Source organism: Heliangelus exortis, chromosome 3, assembly GCF_036169615.1.
Source record: "Heliangelus exortis chromosome 3, bHelExo1.hap1, whole genome shotgun sequence".
Taxonomy (NCBI): Eukaryota; Metazoa; Chordata; class Aves; order Apodiformes; family Trochilidae; genus Heliangelus; species Heliangelus exortis.
Genome location: NC_092424.1, coordinates 8,573,063 through 8,592,533, shown reverse-complemented (window position 1 = coordinate 8,592,533; position 19,471 = coordinate 8,573,063). Strand labels below are relative to the sequence as shown.

General features: G+C 34.3%; 1 protein-coding gene across 1 annotated transcript in view; it reads right to left on the bottom strand.

Moving 5' to 3' along the window:
* Positions 1–19,471, bottom strand: part of SDCCAG8 (SHH signaling and ciliogenesis regulator SDCCAG8) — a 100,650-nt gene that overhangs the window by 77,765 nt on the left and 3,414 nt on the right. The window contains exons 2-12 of the mRNA XM_071739105.1: positions 15,883–16,056; positions 15,691–15,773; positions 14,661–14,774; positions 14,126–14,251; positions 13,666–13,806; positions 12,565–12,629; positions 10,248–10,436; positions 8,573–8,711; positions 6,401–6,553; positions 3,854–3,988; positions 666–782 (exon numbers count right to left, since the gene is read on the bottom strand). Of these exons, the coding sequence (XP_071595206.1) occupies positions 666–782; positions 3,854–3,988; positions 6,401–6,553; positions 8,573–8,711; positions 10,248–10,436; positions 12,565–12,629; positions 13,666–13,806; positions 14,126–14,251; positions 14,661–14,774; positions 15,691–15,773; positions 15,883–16,056 (1,436 nt within the window). The remainder of the gene's footprint in view (positions 1–665; positions 783–3,853; positions 3,989–6,400; positions 6,554–8,572; positions 8,712–10,247; positions 10,437–12,564; positions 12,630–13,665; positions 13,807–14,125; positions 14,252–14,660; positions 14,775–15,690; positions 15,774–15,882; positions 16,057–19,471) is intronic.

Genomic DNA, 19,471 nt, shown 5'->3' with positions numbered 1-19,471 from the left:
GGTTACTTTAATGATCCTTACTGCTTGGGATGTTTCCTCACAGACCACTTGTAAGGCACATACTGTTTGCTGTTATATTATTATAAAAAACAGTTTTAGATAATCAACAATTAATGTATAGTGGAAATTTTATGTAGTTATTTTTTTCTAGGAATTAATTTGTTTGGTTTTGTTATTTCATTTTTTGGGGTTTTTTTTTTTTTACTTTTCTGACTCCCAGCATTCACTAACCTTAAATATTTAAAAAGACTGGAAGACTTTAATTTTTTGTATGGTTAGGTTATACTTGAGTGTTCCATATTTTGTCAGGCTGCATGTGTATGTAATTATGTGTGGATTTATTTGTGAGAAAAGTGTATAAAAACATATGTATACAGAACATAAAATTTAAGTCCATTGTATGAATACATATGATAGAGTAAGTCTACATGAAAACACTGAATGAGTGTTTAAACAACATAAAACAACAACACTAGGGCTGAAAATAAGAGTAAGATTACCGAGAGGTATTTATTTAACAGTAATAGCTGGCTTGTTGCCATTAATTTAGAAACCATTTAACAGTAACAAATGACCACTATTAGAAAAACAAATAATTCCAGATTTCTAAACAACCCTACTTAGGCTTCTAATAACTGCAAAGTTATAGCAGTATTATCTCTTACCTGGTCCTTAACTTCAAGCTCCCTTATAGTTTTTGCTCTGTACTCTCTGAGCTCCTTTTCTGCCTCATCCTTCTTCATTTTGCTTTCATTCAACTGATAGCGCATTTCTCCACACACCTGTTAGATTACACAGACAACATGAGCTGCAGCTTCAAGAATCCATAGCCAGGGTTTTGCAATTAGATCTTTTGCTGCCCTCTAGAGGCCATTTGCATGCAACATATTTGAATTTACAGATATTTTGAGAGTACATATGGTAAATGTTTTTTCTATAAAAAGGTGGATTTGAGTTCTCTATATAGTCATTAACTTTGAAATATGCAGTGCCTCTTAGATTCAATTCTATTTGGATCAAGATTTTGCTAAGTATAAATATTTATGTTGTAAATATATAAGTGCTACTAAATACAGTGAAACTACAGTTGCTGGTTTAATATTCTTCTCCCATCTCTAAAAGACCATGTCAACATTTTCAAAACCTAGAAATAAAAGATCTATTACACTCCTGCATCAGGACACAATTTCTTATCTTGCCAATTTTGCACTGTTAAAAAAGAAAATGTTTAGATGTTAATAGAATAATCCTCAAAGTTATATCAGAGTATTTTAAACTTACTACAAACTCAAGACTAATTCTTTGAAAACAATGCCTAAATTCAACTGTATGTATGGAACAGGAGAAAGAGATAAAAGAGATAAAAACAACATAAAAACTACTATCACTTCCACAAAGGCAAAAATTACTCCCTGATGTTGGGATGTTCACTATGTTACCTCCTCATTCCTTTCTGCCTGAGGGCAGCTCAGCCTCAGAGGGTCTGGGCAGAAGCTAGGGGAAATAATGCCAAAAAACCCACACACCATGCCCTTCCACATAGCTTTCACTACTCCTGTTCAGGGACAACCCAAGACTTCTGAAGGGTTCTGTTTGTTCTTAAGTGTTGGCAACAGATATCATCCTTATCCTGTTCAATCCCCTCCAATTCATGTTTGTACATTTCACCATAATTAACCAAACAAATACATTCACATTCCCTAATGAGAATGCAAATGTGTTTACTTGCAGCTACTCTTGGAGAACTTTCTTTGCAACTCTACTTTTCTTCCCCACTTACATTCTTTCATCAGATTTGCTTCCAAAATACACGTATTTTTAATTTGCTGCTGCAGTCCTTTTTGCTTCTCACACATATCCTACAGGCCAAACTGCTCTCTATTTTTCACTCTCATACCTCTTAACTTCAGTACTTTTATATTTCTCCTTCTTAAAAATAAGGTACAGTAAACAAACACAAAGCAATCAAATCACCTTAGGAAAAAACAAAACCACTATAACTTTAAGAAGTAGCATCACCTAAAAATTCAGAGGACAGCTTGTGAATTTAGCCCTGTTGCAAATAACACAAGGTACAAAATGCTCTAAAGAATGGTGTTGTTCTACAGCATTTTTTTCCTTAATACTCAAATATCATATGCAACTAAAAAAATCCTGATGCAACTGCATAGATTGCAAGCCCCCCTTTTTCTACCTTCTCCTTCCTTTAAACAAAGTATGTAAGTGTGATATGTTACTACCTCCAAGCAAAATAAATTAAAAAAGAAAAATACAGCCATCCTCATCTTCAGCTCCCCCATACAGTGTACACAAAGGGAATAATGCAGAAGAATCAGCAGATGGTGCTGTTCTAATAATGGATTTTTCAGTCTCATAGTTCAGAATGAAGGAAAAAGATTTTCACTCCAAACTTTTTTTCCCTGATTTCTGGTGCACGCAGAAAAAACACTTCAGATAAAACTCAAAAGGGAAAAATTTTGCTATTTGCACTTTTTAACAATGGCAAACCAAGCCTAGAAACAAGGAGTCAGATTCACAACCAGGCACAGAAGTCACTGACATGACCAAAGAAAACAGGATGATGCACATAGTCCCAGAACCTCAATGGTCAGGACTTTTCTACAAGATGTTTTGAGACTTTTCAGTTCAGAACAGAGACATAAATGCAGCTTTCCAGTCTCTCAGGACAGTGCAATAAAAAATTCATCATAGACTACTACAGGTGGCCACCTATTCAACTTTGTATTGATTAGCATTAACTAAAGCAGGAACTGGAACCCCAGTGTCATTCTCATGAGAGACTGCTTAAAAATTAGGCTATGAGTTTTCTTTCTAGACCAGTAAATGTTTACATCTACACTTCTTCTTTCCCCAACTCAGAGTCTAAACAACTAAAATGTGTTTCAGAAATGATAAACCAAGTCATTGGGACATTCCTAAAATGTTCCCTCGTTTGTCTTTCAGCTGAGTTTGAATTAAATTTTCTAATAATTTTGGATTAATTCTTCCTGAAAATTTTCTGCAATACTTTCCCCTGATTCTACCAGCAGGGGCAGCAGAGGAACAGAGGAACTGCTGAAAACCTCTTCAGAAGTCTCTACAGGCCCAAGGAATGAATTGCTCCTCAAAAGCTTGTAATTAACAATTGGAGAGGTAGGATTGGCCAGAGGATTATTGGTAAGGTACAAAGACATTATGAGAGGCTGTAACAAATTTTAATTCTCAGATTTATTCTACAGAAATTTAGCAGTGTGTCATCTTAATTAATTTTCTTCCGTGAAAATGGAATGAAATAAAACTTAATCACTTCAACAATTTATCATCTCCCAGCATACATTTTAGATGGCTTGTTTTCTCTTTGTCTTATGCTCCACATTAAGGATCTAGTATGTTGATAAATATACAAAATAACACCCAGAAGTGATTCACACACATAGGTAGAAGCTGAACTATAATTCTTCACTGCAAGAAATCTCTGTAAAAAAAATGCTATCAATATTAATAGACATAAAAAGTCTACAGGACAGTACTTGGAAAACAGTGATTGGATACACCTCCCCTTATTTTAGCACTGCATGTCCTAGAGGCAGCAATTACAGAACAGAGTTGTGTTGTATGTTGTCTCATTCACACCAAATGCAATTTTTATTGAAACACTTGATTGCAGTTTTAAGTAGTGATGTGCATAGTCTGCAAGGTAGAAAACTTATCTTTTCCATCACAAGGTGGCTTGGCAGACTGAAAAATTTATATTTTTACTATGGAATTGTGTCTCTGGGGTAGTCAGATCATATTTATCACATGTTCTTTACCAAGACGGAGGAAAATAAAGAAAAAACCCAGATATGCCTACCTTATTTTTCTCCATTTCATGAGATGCAAGCTGACGTTGTGATTCTTCTAACTGGTTAACTAGAGAGCTCTTTTCCCTTTGAAGTCTCTCTAGATCAGCCTCCAATAAGGCCACCCTCTCAGTCATACTCATCATCTGCAAAAAGCCCAAGAACATTGTAATGACACAATTTGACCACAGACCTAAATCCTGTGGGACGTCCTCCTTGAACACAACTGTATATTTCCAATATATGAAGCATTAAAAATAATACAAATTAGAATATATACAATAAAATATATAACAAAAACATTAAAATATTACAGCATATGGCTGAATTATTTTAACAATCGGTTTATTATTTTGAGTCAATACAGTAGTTTATTTGAAACTTTCATCAAGTGGACTAGTCTCCAGGAGTAAGCAGCTGGTTGCATTAGCCTTGCAGCTGTAAGAATACTACTTAACACCTTCTAATCCACCCTTGTATGTATAGATTGATTTAAACCATATTATGTTCTTCCAGGTAAAGAAAACTGTCACTTGATTTAAGTTCAGAAGACATTACAGCACAGTAGATCAAAGTATTACGTACAAAAATCATATAGGAATATGTTAAAAATGCTAATATAATTCAGATTGAATTTGCTGAATGGTAAAAACATGTAACAATGAAACAGAGACAGTGACCCTTCAGCTCTTTAGCCCTGAAGCTTAGTAATATAAGTGGAAATAATGGTGTTTGACAGTTCTAGGTTGACTTACAGAATTCAAAGCCAAAGCCAAACCTAGTGGATTATATATTAATAACTATTTTTCACTCATACATCCACCTGATTTATCAATCATGCCAACTCCCCCCTTCAAACAAGTCATTTGATAAAGTAATCAATAAAATATTCATAGAGAGGATGACATGATGAACAGTATACCATTTCTACCTTCTCATAATCCTGGAATATAAAAGTAATTACACAGGTGTAAATCATGCATATAGATGATAGTTTCCTACAAAGTAATCCAATATCTTTAAATACCAAGCATGATGTCATCATAGTGCCACTATAGTTCTTAAATGTGTATAAAGGACTTAGAAAAATTACTACAACTACACATAGTGGGAATCAGTGGCAGTAAAAGTCATCTCAGTGGATGATGAACTACAAAGTAATGAGCAGACATGAAGGAGTGAATTATACTGCCAAAAAAAGGTATGAAATGCTCATCTAATAGGATATATTTTGGAGTGCATAGTATGCTCTAAGCAAATCTGTAACTGAAGAACCAAATCCATAAAAGGAATGACTCCCTACAGAAAACACAAACACAAAGAAGGAATTGCTTAATAATGTCTCACCATGCCCATGCAACATTATTTTTTTAATTCAGTTTGCCTGGGCAACAGATTTCTGAGGATCACTTACAACAATTCCTTTTCTTAATTATCACTTAGCCCCTATCACTTCTTAATTGCTGTTTTACTATTTGGAACTGGAATCAAAGGCTTTGACTTCCTGTAGCAACTTCAGAACAATATTCCATCATCTCAGAAGACAAGAAAGAGAGCCATGTATCATCATGGTTCCCTGTCTATGTTAGTAGCTGTTAAGCTATTTCACTACTAAAGAACCTCTTCTTTTCAAATCACTTAGTTTCTCCTGCTCAGTTTGTGCTCTATGTATTTTATAAACTGTACGGCTTCTTTCTAAAAAGAATATAGACAATATTCTAAAAACAATATAGAAAAAAACCAAGAGAAATTGTTTCCAAACCTCCACTGAAAAATGGTTTGAAGCTGCACATCAAACAAGCATGAAAACTACTAATTCAGGGAGCATTCTCTCTACTCTTCTTCCCTGTTCCTTCTCTAGTCACCTTAGAAGTGCCTCCTCCATCACACTTCACAGGCTTACTGCTGTTTACATGAGGTTTTCTCTGTAGACTGTATTGGGCAGAAAACCCTTATATTTTATAATTAGATTACATTAGCATCTAGAAGTCTAAAACAAGGTTATCAAGGCTCAGTTGTAAAGGTCACAGTATACATGATGAGACAGATTCTTCCTCAAAGTTTATAAACAACAACAAAAGTGAGAAGAGAGATTCCAACAAATCTCTGCAGGTGAGTAAATTAACCACAAAGAATAACTCTGAAAAATACCCTATTAGAATGTGATTATGATATTGTAACATCAATATATATATGTATTTTTAAGTCTGAAGTAGCAAGTAATCCTAAATTTCACATGCTAACTTCTGAATGCTTGACTTGGCAACCTAAAGAACCTTTTTAAGAAGCTGCATACAAACATATTACCTCACCCCTTCCAATGTCAACAACCTAATATGCATTGTTGATGCATATTAATATGTTGCTAAGTAGCAACACAGCATAAAACTCAGACTCAAAAGGAGCACTTACTTACCACCATTATTTTAAAGCAATAGCAGTGCTGATTTACTAAGCTCTCAAATCCAAAACTGAAACAATTAGAACAAAAACCCCAAAAGTTTAAAGAGGACAAGAGGCTCATTGTGACACACAAATAGAGAAAACCCAACTCATACCAATACTGCCATATCCTCATTTTCCTTCTTCAGCTCCTTGTGCATTGCTTCTTTTTCATCATTTCTATTACTTATCTGGGCAGCTAATTCCCTTTCAAAGCAGTATTTCTGCCGTTCCATCTCACTTTTCAGCTGATCACACTGGACTAGAGCCTAGAAAAAAAATAATAGTTTTTACTTGGTTTCCCTCTGAAGTGGAATTCTGAGCACAGAAGATGAAAAAGAAACTTGGAAGATGTTAGTAAAATGCAAAGAAACAATTTTGTTTATTTTAGTTTCAGGTTTGTCAAATAAAAAAAAATTAGTTTTACCAAAAACTTGTGTAATGCTTAATTTGAAGTGCTAAAACACAGGTTATAAAAGTGTTTTCTTTCAAAATAGAAGAAACATAGGTGCATATGCAAGAAGGACAGTAGACACTATCTTCTAAAAATGCTAGGGGAAAAAAAACAACTGCTGTATCCATGCCAAAGGGATAGGAGTGTTAGGTCAGTTTAAATCAGAAATACACTACTTCTTTAATAGATCAAGTATCCAAAGCACCTATCACCAGCATCAGCAAACAACTGTCTGCCCAAGACTGGTGTAATTCCGTTGACAAGTACAAAAATTCAACTCTAGAAGAAGTAAATTGCAAGAACAAATATGTATTTTGTTAGCTACTGTAAGGAACAGTTCAAACAATTGCCCTTCAATAATATTTATTTTGAAAACAAAGTCCAGGATTTGCTTTAAGTATAGAAGCAAACCCCACCAGCTCTCCTCCTTGCTCTAATAGTCAACAAATCAAAACCTATAGAGACAGCCAAAAGAGAAGAAAAAAAACATTTCATCTTAAGAATGGAATAGGACTGGGAAAATAAGGGTGGTTTGCTCTTACTGAGATGAACAGCAGTATGTGTAAAAAATGCTAAATTAATGAAGCATAAGGAAAACATTTCTTCCTGTTCCTTCATAAGACAACAGCTTTTGAGCATGGGAAAAACAGACAGTATACTATTAAGACTTGTATAAGGACAGCACCTCACATTACATTGCCAAGTGAAGTGAGTGAGTGGCTCTGTGAAAACAGAGAATTTATAGGGATTTCCTTTTAAAATATTTATTTTAATATTTCCAACACCAAATAAAAAAAGAGGGAAATCAGGTAATTTCACTTTATTGCAGAGAAGGAAGTGTTTTGTGCAGTTTTAAATAACAGTGAGTAAAATTTCAACCAGACAGCTGTAAAACCTACCCCCCAAAAAAGTAAAGAAGTAAACAACTTGTCCATAAGGGTTTAGATTTTCCAGATGGGGCAGGTGAACAGTAGGATTCTCAGAACGATTCTTCGTTTGTTTGTTCAATAAAAACCAAAGAGCTGCAATACTCTGAAGTTGAGTTTAAAAAGAATGTAGGATTTCCAGCCCTCATTATTTTTACCCATTATTATTTCCAGTTAAGGCCCTACAGAAATACATGCACACTCCCTCTTACAGCATTGGATGAGTAGTACCAATTTGGTCAACAGAACAATTATATCAATCTTGTGCTCTATTAAAAACAGCATTGAATGAAAAAACAAAACAAAACCAAACCACAAAACAAAACAAAGATCTTTCTCATTTCCATAGTAATTCACTAATAATACAGTAGATGTCACTAAATATCAAGGAAATAATTTAGTTCAATATTGGTTGTTTGTATGTAGTAACTAGGGCTGACACAAGCATTAGATCAAAACTGTGTTTAATATTTTTATTTACACAGCACCAAAAGCTTCCTGGAGATACCATTAGACACAGTTCTGTTCTGCTAGCAAATCAGCTCTTGCACTGCACTCCTCTGAGGCAAAAAGAGGGTTGTTCATAAGCATTATAAATATTATTTCCAGAGCAGCTAAATAGTTCTTATTCTTAATACCTTTGAAAATTCTACCATTCAATTTCTATGACCTAGCTGTGAAACTATGTCAGAATTTAAATGATGGCCCAAGAACAGAACATACCCTACCTACAGCCTTGATCATATTCAAATACATAGTTCATCTTACTGCTTTGAAACAGTCACACAGAGCAATGTGTTTAAATCTACTACATTACATCAACAGAAGACAAAGGTCTGATGTATGTATTCTCTCATTAGCATGAAAATTAATTAATAAGATCTGAATTTTTAAAAAGATTAATTTACCTTTGTTTTTTCTAAATTGGCCTCTTCTGTCATTTGCACTGCTTGTTTAACTTGCTCATAAGCATCGGATTCTCTTTGCTTCATCTCTTTCATTTTTTGTCTCAGTGAAACAAGTGCATCCATCAAATCATTTCTTTCTCTGCATAGAACGAAAAAACAGATATTTATCTTTTCTCAAGAAAAATAAACAACCAGGATGCATGTCAAGTATAAAATGTTTACAGATAAAAAGACATGGGTGGTATTTAAGCAAGACTAAAACCAGCATGAGTTAAGAGTGAAAGACAGCATACTGATAGCTTGGAAGATATTAAAAATACTGACTGATTACCAGTCCTTCACTTCAGAAGGATGAACCACTAGAGAAACTGCCAGCAATAGCAGATAGCAGAATAGCAATAGCAGATAGCAGAACTCAAGTCATAAATACATTGAAACTGAGACATTGTTGGCTTTATGAAATGGGGATACATCCTAAAAAAAAACCAATCAACAAACACAACAAACAAGAAAACAAAAGACCCCAACAAAACATCAATCAACCATAAAATAAAATGAAATAAAACCAGAACAAAACAGATTGAAGAAATATGACTATACACTGCCATTAAATGTATAATAAGAAGGAAAAAATAAGAGGAAGGGTTAAATTCAACAAGTAATTCAAATCACTAAGTACAATGAGTGAAAATAAATAGTTCTTTGCTGCAAACTGGAACCAAACTAAACAGCTAGACTCTGAATTCTACATGTCCTCTGAAGTTTGTGTTAACTAAAAACCTGAGAAATCTACCAAATGGTGAAGCACACCTGTTAAAAGTTTAAGAAAATTAAAAGGGACAGCTTAAATCTTTTACTTCAAACAGCACTATAATATAACAAGAATTTACTGATTTATAGTTGGTTCATATTTTCCACTGCCTATGACAAATAATTACTTCTCTTATGGAAGTAGATTTTCAAACATGACTTTTTAGCAAGAGAGAGCTATCCCAGAAAATGTTTGGACTTCACAATAGAAAAACACATAAATCCTGGTAACAGCTCTCTAATGTGAACAGATAATACATAGAGTGTGACAAATGGATATTATGTCCCTTCAATCTTCTTGCTTCTCAGTGACCCACTACCTCACCTCCAGAAGGCTCAGTCTAAAAATTCAGAAATCCTAAGAAGCTTCAGATATCTGACAATAAAAGCTGAAGTATCTCACCATTACTACAAGCAAGTAGAAAGGGTGAGATTTTTGAAGATGATTCATTTGCAGAATTTCTTAAGGAAAGAACATTTTTATGCTGTTGGGATTTTTGCATTATATATATTCTGTTCAGGATCTATAGCTGTTTTTAAAATCATTACATGAAAGCTACAACTAAAAAAAAAAAAGCTACAGCGAATCTCTTTATTTTTTATTCGAAATAACTTTTTTCCCTGACTTATTGTATTGAGGAGTAACACATCTCAAACATCTGACCTACTAAGACAAGTAGGAAAAAAGGATTAAAATGCTTATGTATCCTTTAAATTTCCCAAATGTAAGGAGAATAAAGCAGAGGTTTTTTTGTTGTTCTGTAAGTGCGCATCTTTCTACAAAGGCAACAACATATTGAGACTTCTATGGTTTGATGTAAGCAACTGTACTTTCAGTGAGAAAGAAAATACACCCAAAACCTACTTTGTTATCCTCTCAATGGTCTGCATGTGAACATTACAGTGAGTCTTTGCAAGAACTGCCTCGTGTTGTGCACAGTTCAGACACAGACCACCAACGCGACTAGAATTTTTGGCTGAAACAAGTGACTTCTGGTGTTTTAGCCTTCCTTCCAATTCTTTGCATGTCTTCTGAGACACTGAAAGGTCTTTCCTAGAAATAAGAAATATAAAAAAAAATATTTGAGCAATCAAAGATTCCTACAAGTTATATGCAAATGTGATATAAATTAAAGATGCAATCTAAAAATAATTGTAAGAGTCCCTGTAACAAATGTTAATTTACACATCTCAGCAGGCTAAGGAAGGAGAAATAAAAGTAGAACTGCCCAATAAGAATTATGAATAGACAAACCAAAATTATACTAATTTGTTCTTTCCCTCTACAGTATCAGAACATAGCAAAGTTACACAGCAAAGTATGAGACAAAACTTGTAGGCTTACATATTGTCTAAACAAAGTAAGGGATTCACTAGCAAGAAACACTATCAGCCATATAAATATTTCAATATCCTAAGATTTTTTCTGTTATTCTTACTAATAATATCACTAAATTTACATTTCTTCCCAACTCTCAAATTAACTGTAAATTTGCAATACAAGGTAAAAGTCCCCTGTCATCACATTTGCTCTGATCCAGTCACACACAAACTTGAGGTCAACCACATCTCCAGAAAAACAGAGTAAGATTTTTATTTGTCTCCAAAAATTTCACCAGGTGCTCCGAAGAACTTTCTCCAGAATTTTCAAGCATCTGTCAGGCCAGGGAAAGTGTAAGTGGAAGGAATACTGACATCAGGACGTTCCAGACAAGCACACAGTGTGCACATATAGATCAATGTGACAAATTTGTGTGATGGATCCAATGCTTTTGGTTTGTTATGCAGGCCATCTGGGCAGCATACACATAGTAAGTCTGACACATTCTGGTTACATTGGATTTACTGTGCACATGATATATAAACTGCATGAATGCTTATTTCCATCTGGGAAGTATGTGCACTTTTTCCAATTTTAGTAGTTGGTCTATTAAATATAATCCACTATAACCTGAACAGAACTTGCTCTGCATATATCCTTAGACAGGCAGAGCAGAACAGACCTATTGTTGGGAAGTCTTGGACAGAAATCAGCAAGTCCTATGTAAGTTCATTCTTTAAGTTAAACACAAGGATAGTCCCACTCCCACTAAAAGCAATATAATTCCTCACTTTAATTAAAATTTAGAAATGTTCAGGTGCTTTGGAGAACTAAGAGTTTGAAAAATCATCCCTCTTAGGATAAATCAAGAGACTCCATAATGTACTTGTGGAAATTTTCAGACTCTTTCAGCTTCCAATACTTATTTCTAAGTACATGTAACACTTCAAGCCAAGTGGGGAAAAAAAAAGGAAAAAAAAGAACTGCATAGCTGAAATGTAAGATTCTCCTTAACTTCCACCAGCAGAATTGGCTTTGTACATTTAAGATTAAGTATGTTCTCTATGGTGATGAAAACTTCACTCCATAACAGTTGTTCTTTTTAAACACACACAAAAGTTTAGATTTCAGATATGTATATTCATAATTTATTTAGGGAAAAGCAGACTTAAACAGATTCAGCAGTCTCAGCAACACAGGCATAGAGGTGGAAGCTTACTTCAGAACACCAAATTGTAAAGTGGTTGCCTCTACCTCTCTTTTTCAATAGTATGCTACCTATTCAAACCTTTAGTAATTTGAGTAGTACACGAGGACTTTTTAAAAGTATTTTTGTGTTTAAAGATATGCAGGCTACATGAGGGGAAACACTGCCTGCAGGCTTCAAAACTATGTTTTGCTTCTCCCAAATCATTGTGTGGCCTAAACTAGTTGAATATCTAGTGACATAAAATATTAATAGAAGCAAGTTAAGTATGGAAGAGCACACAAAAGTTAAAATTTTAACTGATCATTTTTCCTTTGATTGGTCTACCTTGACAGACATGATGTTTCAATAAAGAAAAAGGGCTAAAAGGATAAGGAAACTTTATATCCAATTATAAATTGCATAAATACAATAATTCAATTTAATTTATAAGATTTATATATTGCTACTACAGCTATTTAGTAGCAGTACATTCAGTTTTTCTACATTTCAGGAAATATGTAAAACCAGCTATCAGGGACATCATCAGAAAGCACAACATTCAGACAATCAGGCATGCTTTGCTTATAATTCAAATTAAGAGTGGTTATGTTGTTATGAAATTATAATCTATAAAATATAATTAAGGAAAATAAAAGAAACATTTTACTTTACCTTAGAGACTCTACTTGGTCACCAAGGATATTGACTTTTTCCTGATACAAAAGTTTTATTTTTTCCTTTAGAAAAGATGGGCAAAAAAGAAGTGTCTTTTATTTTCTTGACAAGATTGTCTTTACAAATCAATCTAGATCCTAGACACATTCATTCCTATCCCCTGAAAATATGAACTTGTTGAAACACCAGTGTCAAATAAATCTAAATATTTCAGACTTGTGGAAGTGGACAAAATTAACAGCCCTCCCATTTTCTCCTTTTTATGCATCTTGCCAGATACTCAGATGGTAAATTGCTTCAGCTGCAATTGCAGCCATCTACCATGATTTACACAAATTGATGATCTCGTGTCAAGTTTGCCCTTACCCTCCCACAAGTCAGCGGAAATAAAACTTCTGAAGGGCTTCAGGCTATTTATTTATAATCCCTGGAGTTACTCTTATTCACTGGTGAAGAAATAGGTATATACAATCATATCAACATTTTCAGTCAGCCATGTTTTTCCCAAAGATAGCAATACTACTCCGTTATATTAAGGAAAAAAAAAATTAAGAACATCTTCCCCAACTAAAAGTATAGGATAGAGATATTATCATCTCTGAATCACTATAGCTCCTCTGTGTCTCTAGAAGCAAAAAATGTATAAATGTGTAATTCAGCTTAGAGAAAACAGATTGCACAAGGATACTTCTGGACATCACTAAGCCTGTGCTGCTTCAGAAGCAGGAAGATGCATTGCAGAGGAGCTTGCCTAGAGGGCCACCTAAATTAAACCAGTTCCCACCTGTTTATGCACTGTGCTACCCCTAAGAATCTGTGAAGTACTGTGGAGCCATCAATGACAGGACATTCTAAACCAAGACTTATCTATGGCAAGCCAACACCTGCAGATGAGACCTGCCATCTGTGTGTAACTGAATATTAATATTAATTAGGGTATAATGAGAAGATGAGGTTTAAGAGAATAAAATTTGACTTCGGATTAAAGTTCAGTCAACTAAAATTCCTCCTGTATGTCTGTTACAAAATTAATCATCAGTAGTACAGCAACAACAAAGCACCCAAAGGTATGACTCTGCAAAGAAAGTTAATACCAACCAGTTCTACAGGCCATTTTTGTAATTCTCCAACAGCTGGTGTAACATAAGCCTGATTTTTGTTATGTGCTGGTGATGAAGTGACAGGCTGACGCATGCTGTTGTCATTGCCACCTACAGGCCAGGACTTCTGAGTATTTGTCTAAAAAATAAATTAATGCTCCAGTTATAATTGTGTAGGCTGTTTTGTGTTTGGTTTTTTGTTTTGTTCTGTTATTTCTTTTTTTGGTGTTATTTTTTTACAAATGTTAACATTGTACTATATTGTAATTGTACTATAATTTTCATTACAGTAGAATATAAGAACCAATAAGGTTGGCAACCTATGATAGGGATGTTATACACAGAAATCTATGGTTAGGGACTCACTAAATTTTGACTAAAATTCAGTTTGTGGATAACCAGTTACATAACCTTCCTTAAAAAGACAACTGATTAAAACAACAACAGAGGAAACTCACCGAGGCTTCTAGAAGAGTTTGTTCTCTCAACAGATGTTCTGCATTTAAGAATTCCAGCTTCTGACGGAGGTCCTCATTCTCAGTTACAACTACTTGTAATTGATCTTTCATCCCTGACAATTCCTCCTGTAAGATACAGGAGCTGCATTTAAAATGCTTGAGACAGCTATCAACATTTAAATAAAACTTGAAAAGTCAAGAATAACATTCTCCACTATTTTAATGCTTCTAGAGAAAATAGGAAAACTCATAAGACAGATTATGCATTTTTGTAGCTTGAATTTCTATGTAACTTTTTTTTTTTTTACTATTGCTTATTTGTGTTTGTGATATGATGTAAAAATGTCTTTGAAGACCCTTAAATACCACACAAGCACCAAAGTGCACAGTCAGGCCCAGTATCTATTCAGCATTTGGCTCAGGTTAGGCCATTACAACAATCAATCTTAAGACTAAACGTAAGGTATTTTAGAAGCAGTTCTTCATTCTTAGGGGAGCAGAAGTATTTCAATAGGTGAAATATATTGTTCAATACCTTGCAAAACTTCACTTCTGCTTCTAAATGGTTAATGTACTGTGACTGGTCATTGATTATAGGAATGAGATCAGAAAGGGCTGGTGCATCTCCAATGGCAGCTTCTGTGGGGTTCTGAAGGAAGAATAGCACATGTTATTTTCTGGTTTTCCATTTATTGCAGTAAGATGTTGCTTGCACACAGCATACTATGTACACAATAAAAAGTCACCGAGTGCCAGGTTACAAGGAAGGGAGAAGCAGTTAAGGACTTAAATTGTTCAGTATAGAAAGTACATTTGTCACCTCTGTCAAAATACAGCTGCTTGATTAAGCACATCCATAAAGCAGGATTAAATGATACACACAAAACAATTTGTAAATGAAATTAATACCACTATTTATCATCCACTTTAGACAAAACTAAGGTGGTATTTTTTCCTCTGTGAAATGAATGTAAAGATATCTTGAATTTTAATGAATTAAGGCAACTCCTCTAAATGTTCATTAACATAACTATGCCAGCAATTTTAATATCTCCATGGAAACACAGATAAATTTGTAGTAGATATCACATTAATCAGATAATTTGATTATTGGCATTTTGAAAGACAGACCTAAAAATCTTTTTGAAGACACTATAAGTAGCTCAGTTTTTGATAGCCTTATATATAACAAATTAAAGAATGTAGGAGGGACACAAAGATCAGAGGGCTGAAGCACCTCTCCTGTGAAGACAGGCTGAGAGGGCTGGGGGGGCTGCTCACGGGTCAAAAATCAACACTGCCTGGTCAACAAAAATATGATTGATTGATTGATTGATTTAAAAATATGATATGATTGTATATGATATGATCGTATCAGAGATGTCTTTTTTCCTTGCTGTGGTCATAAGTATACCACATTCTAACTATGTCCTCAAGGATCTCCTATATTTCAGATTATGAAAATTATTTGGTGATTCTTTTTCTTCCTGGGTACTATAAAAGGGATCTCACCAGGCACACCACTCATCCAAACAACACAAAAGAAACAAGATGAAGAGACATACCCAGAATGACATATTCTTCCTTGGTGGACAGATACCACCTTCCATAAGTTCTTGATGTTGCAACAAAGTTGTATGTTGATTTACTAAAAAGAATTAAAAAAAAAACATTATAACCAAATTGGGGTTTTTTTTCATTGAAATTAGTATAATTTCTTACAATTTTTAAACTAGTTGCTTTCAGAGTAATCTTACCTGCCTGACTGTGCTGCAGCTCCTGCCAGGCTGCATTCCTGCTGTCATTGCTGCCCCTGTCCACATCTCCTCTGCCCTTTTCCACAGAGCACTGGTCAAATCCAGCTTCACCCTCTGCAGCCTCTCTCTCCTCTAAGACACATATCAGTTGTTGGATGCTTTCATTAGAACGCTCTGCAAGCAATCACATCATTACCCAAAATAAGTAACATAAAAGAACATATTTGTTGAGTGATATTTTAATTTGGAAAAAAAAAAAAATAAATGGAAGTACCAAAAGCATTCAGCATCTGTCTAATTTGACTACTTAATCTACACTCAGCTGCTGGAAGGAATTACCTGATGCAGACAGAACAACTACTGTATGACAGAATTTGCAAAAGAAACACTACATTTTCAAAGAAGCAGCTATAAACAGCATCTTAGTCTGTCAATACATTAGGACTCTGTATCATCACGAGCAGTCCCCAGGAGAGCCAGTTTTCAAAAATTAATCATATATTTGAGCCCAAAGTATTTCCCAGCATACACAGCTTCCCTTTTTAATGAACCTAAAGCTCATGCTCTATTTCATACAATTTGTAGGATCAGGCACCAAGAACAGCTTTTTTGATTCCAGCAATGACACTACACATGACAAAGCAATGCACAGCACAACTGAAAAATACCCAAGTAAGCTAAATAAAAGCTCAGCAAATTAAGTCAACTTAAACCAGTGATTAAATAAAGGCCAATAACCCACAAACAGCTTTTTAAAACATTTTATTAATAAAAATATAGTAAAATAAATAATTACTCATAATTCTGTGGAAAAACAAAAACAAACAAAAACCCCTTCTTCCAGATTACTGCAAGAACTAACAGACTTATTGGGAAGGGCTGTAATTTTCAATCTAATTTTTCTTACATTCTTTTTATCATTTATTTCATTCAGCTGGCTTCACAAATATCAGAAACTTTCTAATAAAAAATGCCAGATCACTCCAATATAGCTGCATAGTTCTGATATGCCAGAAAAGAAACACAAGTTTGCAGCAGAGAGATAATGACTGCGTTGGGAATCAGAAAAGATGGACTTGGTTTTAAATAATGATACTTCTGGTATACACCACAGGACTTCAGGTAATTCTGGTATTCTTTCTTTCAACTGCTTATGTATAAACGGAGAACAATATTTAATTTTTCTTCCCTTTAAGCAACATATCCACTAATTAGAAAAGACAGAGGAAAAACCTAAGAATGGCTTCACGGAATGCTCAGCAAAGCAGGATCTCTAGGTTCTACTATAATACCAAGTGAATTGAGAAAATAATCTGTACATCCCTCATGGAGTACAGACTCCTGTAGAAGAAGAATTTCACACCTTGTGAGATGAGACTTCTACAGTAACATCTCTTATTGGTTGAACTGCTACAAGTAGAAAAAGGGCAAGCGTTCCAGCATACATTTTTTTTCTTCATATTTGTCTGTAAGCTGAAAACTTACATGATGCATAAATAGCTAGCCACAAGTTGTGGGTTTTTTTTTTTTATCCCATAGGCAAAAAAAGCTTAAAAATAATCACAAATCCAAAGTTAAGAATTTGCTAGGTAGAATTTAGAAGACATGCTTCATAGTATAATATATGCTGCTGGTTATAAATGTTAATAGCTCCTTTCTTTCAAATGGGAAGGTGAATAGCAGTTCAAGATAGAGAAAAAAGCCAGATATGTATTTCTGTCTTCACTTTGTCTTTTTTAAGTCCAGATCATGTTGACTGAAGTTAGAAAAAAATTTTTTTTTCACCACTGTAATGGTTTTCACAGTCCTTTTCAGCCTTTTTCTCTGCTTCTCTGTAAGTTACCAACAGCTTATAAAATACAAATACCTCCCCATAAAGAACAATATTTAAGAACATGGTTCTCAGGCCAGTATGCCAGTTATTAGTCAATTTTTAGGAATGCTTTTTTTTTTTAATAAAAACCTGAATGGCTTCTTAAATCCCAGTCACCTTGTGCTTAGCATCACCTCTTTTGATTTTGGGGTACTTCATTGTTTAACCAAGTTTATAAATATAAAGTAAGATATTAAAAATACATTTTAAATTGTCTTAAATTGTTACAATTCACCCAAATACATTTCAAAAAGCAATGACTCAAAAAAGGATTCAGGCCCAACACTTATCTACTGACATAGTTAGGATAGTTGGTCACTGGAACAGGCTCCCCAGGGAAGAGGTCATGGCACCAAGCCTCTCAGAGTTCAAGGAACATCTGGACAATGCTTTTAGTCATACAATTTTGTTTCAAGCAGTCTTGCAAGGAGCTGGGAGTTGGATGCAATGATCCTTATGATTCCTTTTCAACTTGAGACTGTCTATGATTCTATGACATAAATAACTCATTCCAGAATGCACTGGGAGAGTTAATCAAGCAGTGGTAGAAGTACCTCACTAATGCAACAGCTTAAACATTCAGCAAGCTATGCTGCAACAAGTTGTTGCCAAGAAGTGTTCAGTGATGTGGTGATCTGACAACAATAAAATTTCTTCATTTCCCCATTCACTGTCAGAGAACCCTGGAGTCTCAATATTTGTCTCTATGCCCAGTGAAGAACAACAAAACAAAGCAAAGCAAACAGACCCAAATACACTTGTTCCCTTAGTTTACCTCTCATCCTAATATTACAGTTTCTAAACTCCAAGAATACTCCTTTATTCCCAAAGATAACAGATTTTCTTACCATACATCCTCTTCTTACATAAGTATACTGGGACAATAGTTACAAAATAGATGAAAATAGTATCAGTGTCACAATGTTTACTTTTCTTGATTACTGCTTATTAATTCAGAGACAGAAGCAATCAGGGATCCTAACCCAAGATGATCAAGACCAAACCATTCCAGACACAAAGACATTCCTCCCCTTCATTGCCTCCAAACCTGAATGCAATTTTGGACTAAATTAAGCTCAGTTAAGCATAACACTAGAAAAAAACAATAAGGCCCTAACTGAAACTTTAATTAATGTTCAGAAAGCACATTCCATATATTCTACAGGCTGAATAAATACACTTTTCTGTTGTGAAAGAAGCATTGATACCTATGGTTATTTTCTGTATTCACCAGAACTACAAAACCTAAGCACTACTCCCTGAAAATATATTATAGGTATCGTTTTTCTAGAAAAGTATTTCTGGAGAAATATAATTGATAGAGCCTTTTTAAGGCAGCTATACATATATGTATATATATATATATATATATATATGGGAATGTCAGTACTACAGGTTTTTATATTGGAGACACATTATAGATCCATTCAACTTAAAAAAAAAAATAAAAAATAAAAAATTAAGATAAAGGCTAGAGTTGGGACATTCTGAAGTAAAATAAAGCATAGAAGAGGTAGCTGTATTTCCCAAGTAGTAATCAGCTTCAGTGGGAGGGAAAAAAAAAAAAAAAATTGTAAAAACAATTTGCCACTGAATTGAAAACAGAAAAAACAGAGAAGGCATTGAACCATGTTTGCATTGCCTAAACAAAAGATGTTTTTTCAGACACTGCCCAAGACTGTCTATAAAGAGCACTTCTTGAAATGAAAGCACCAA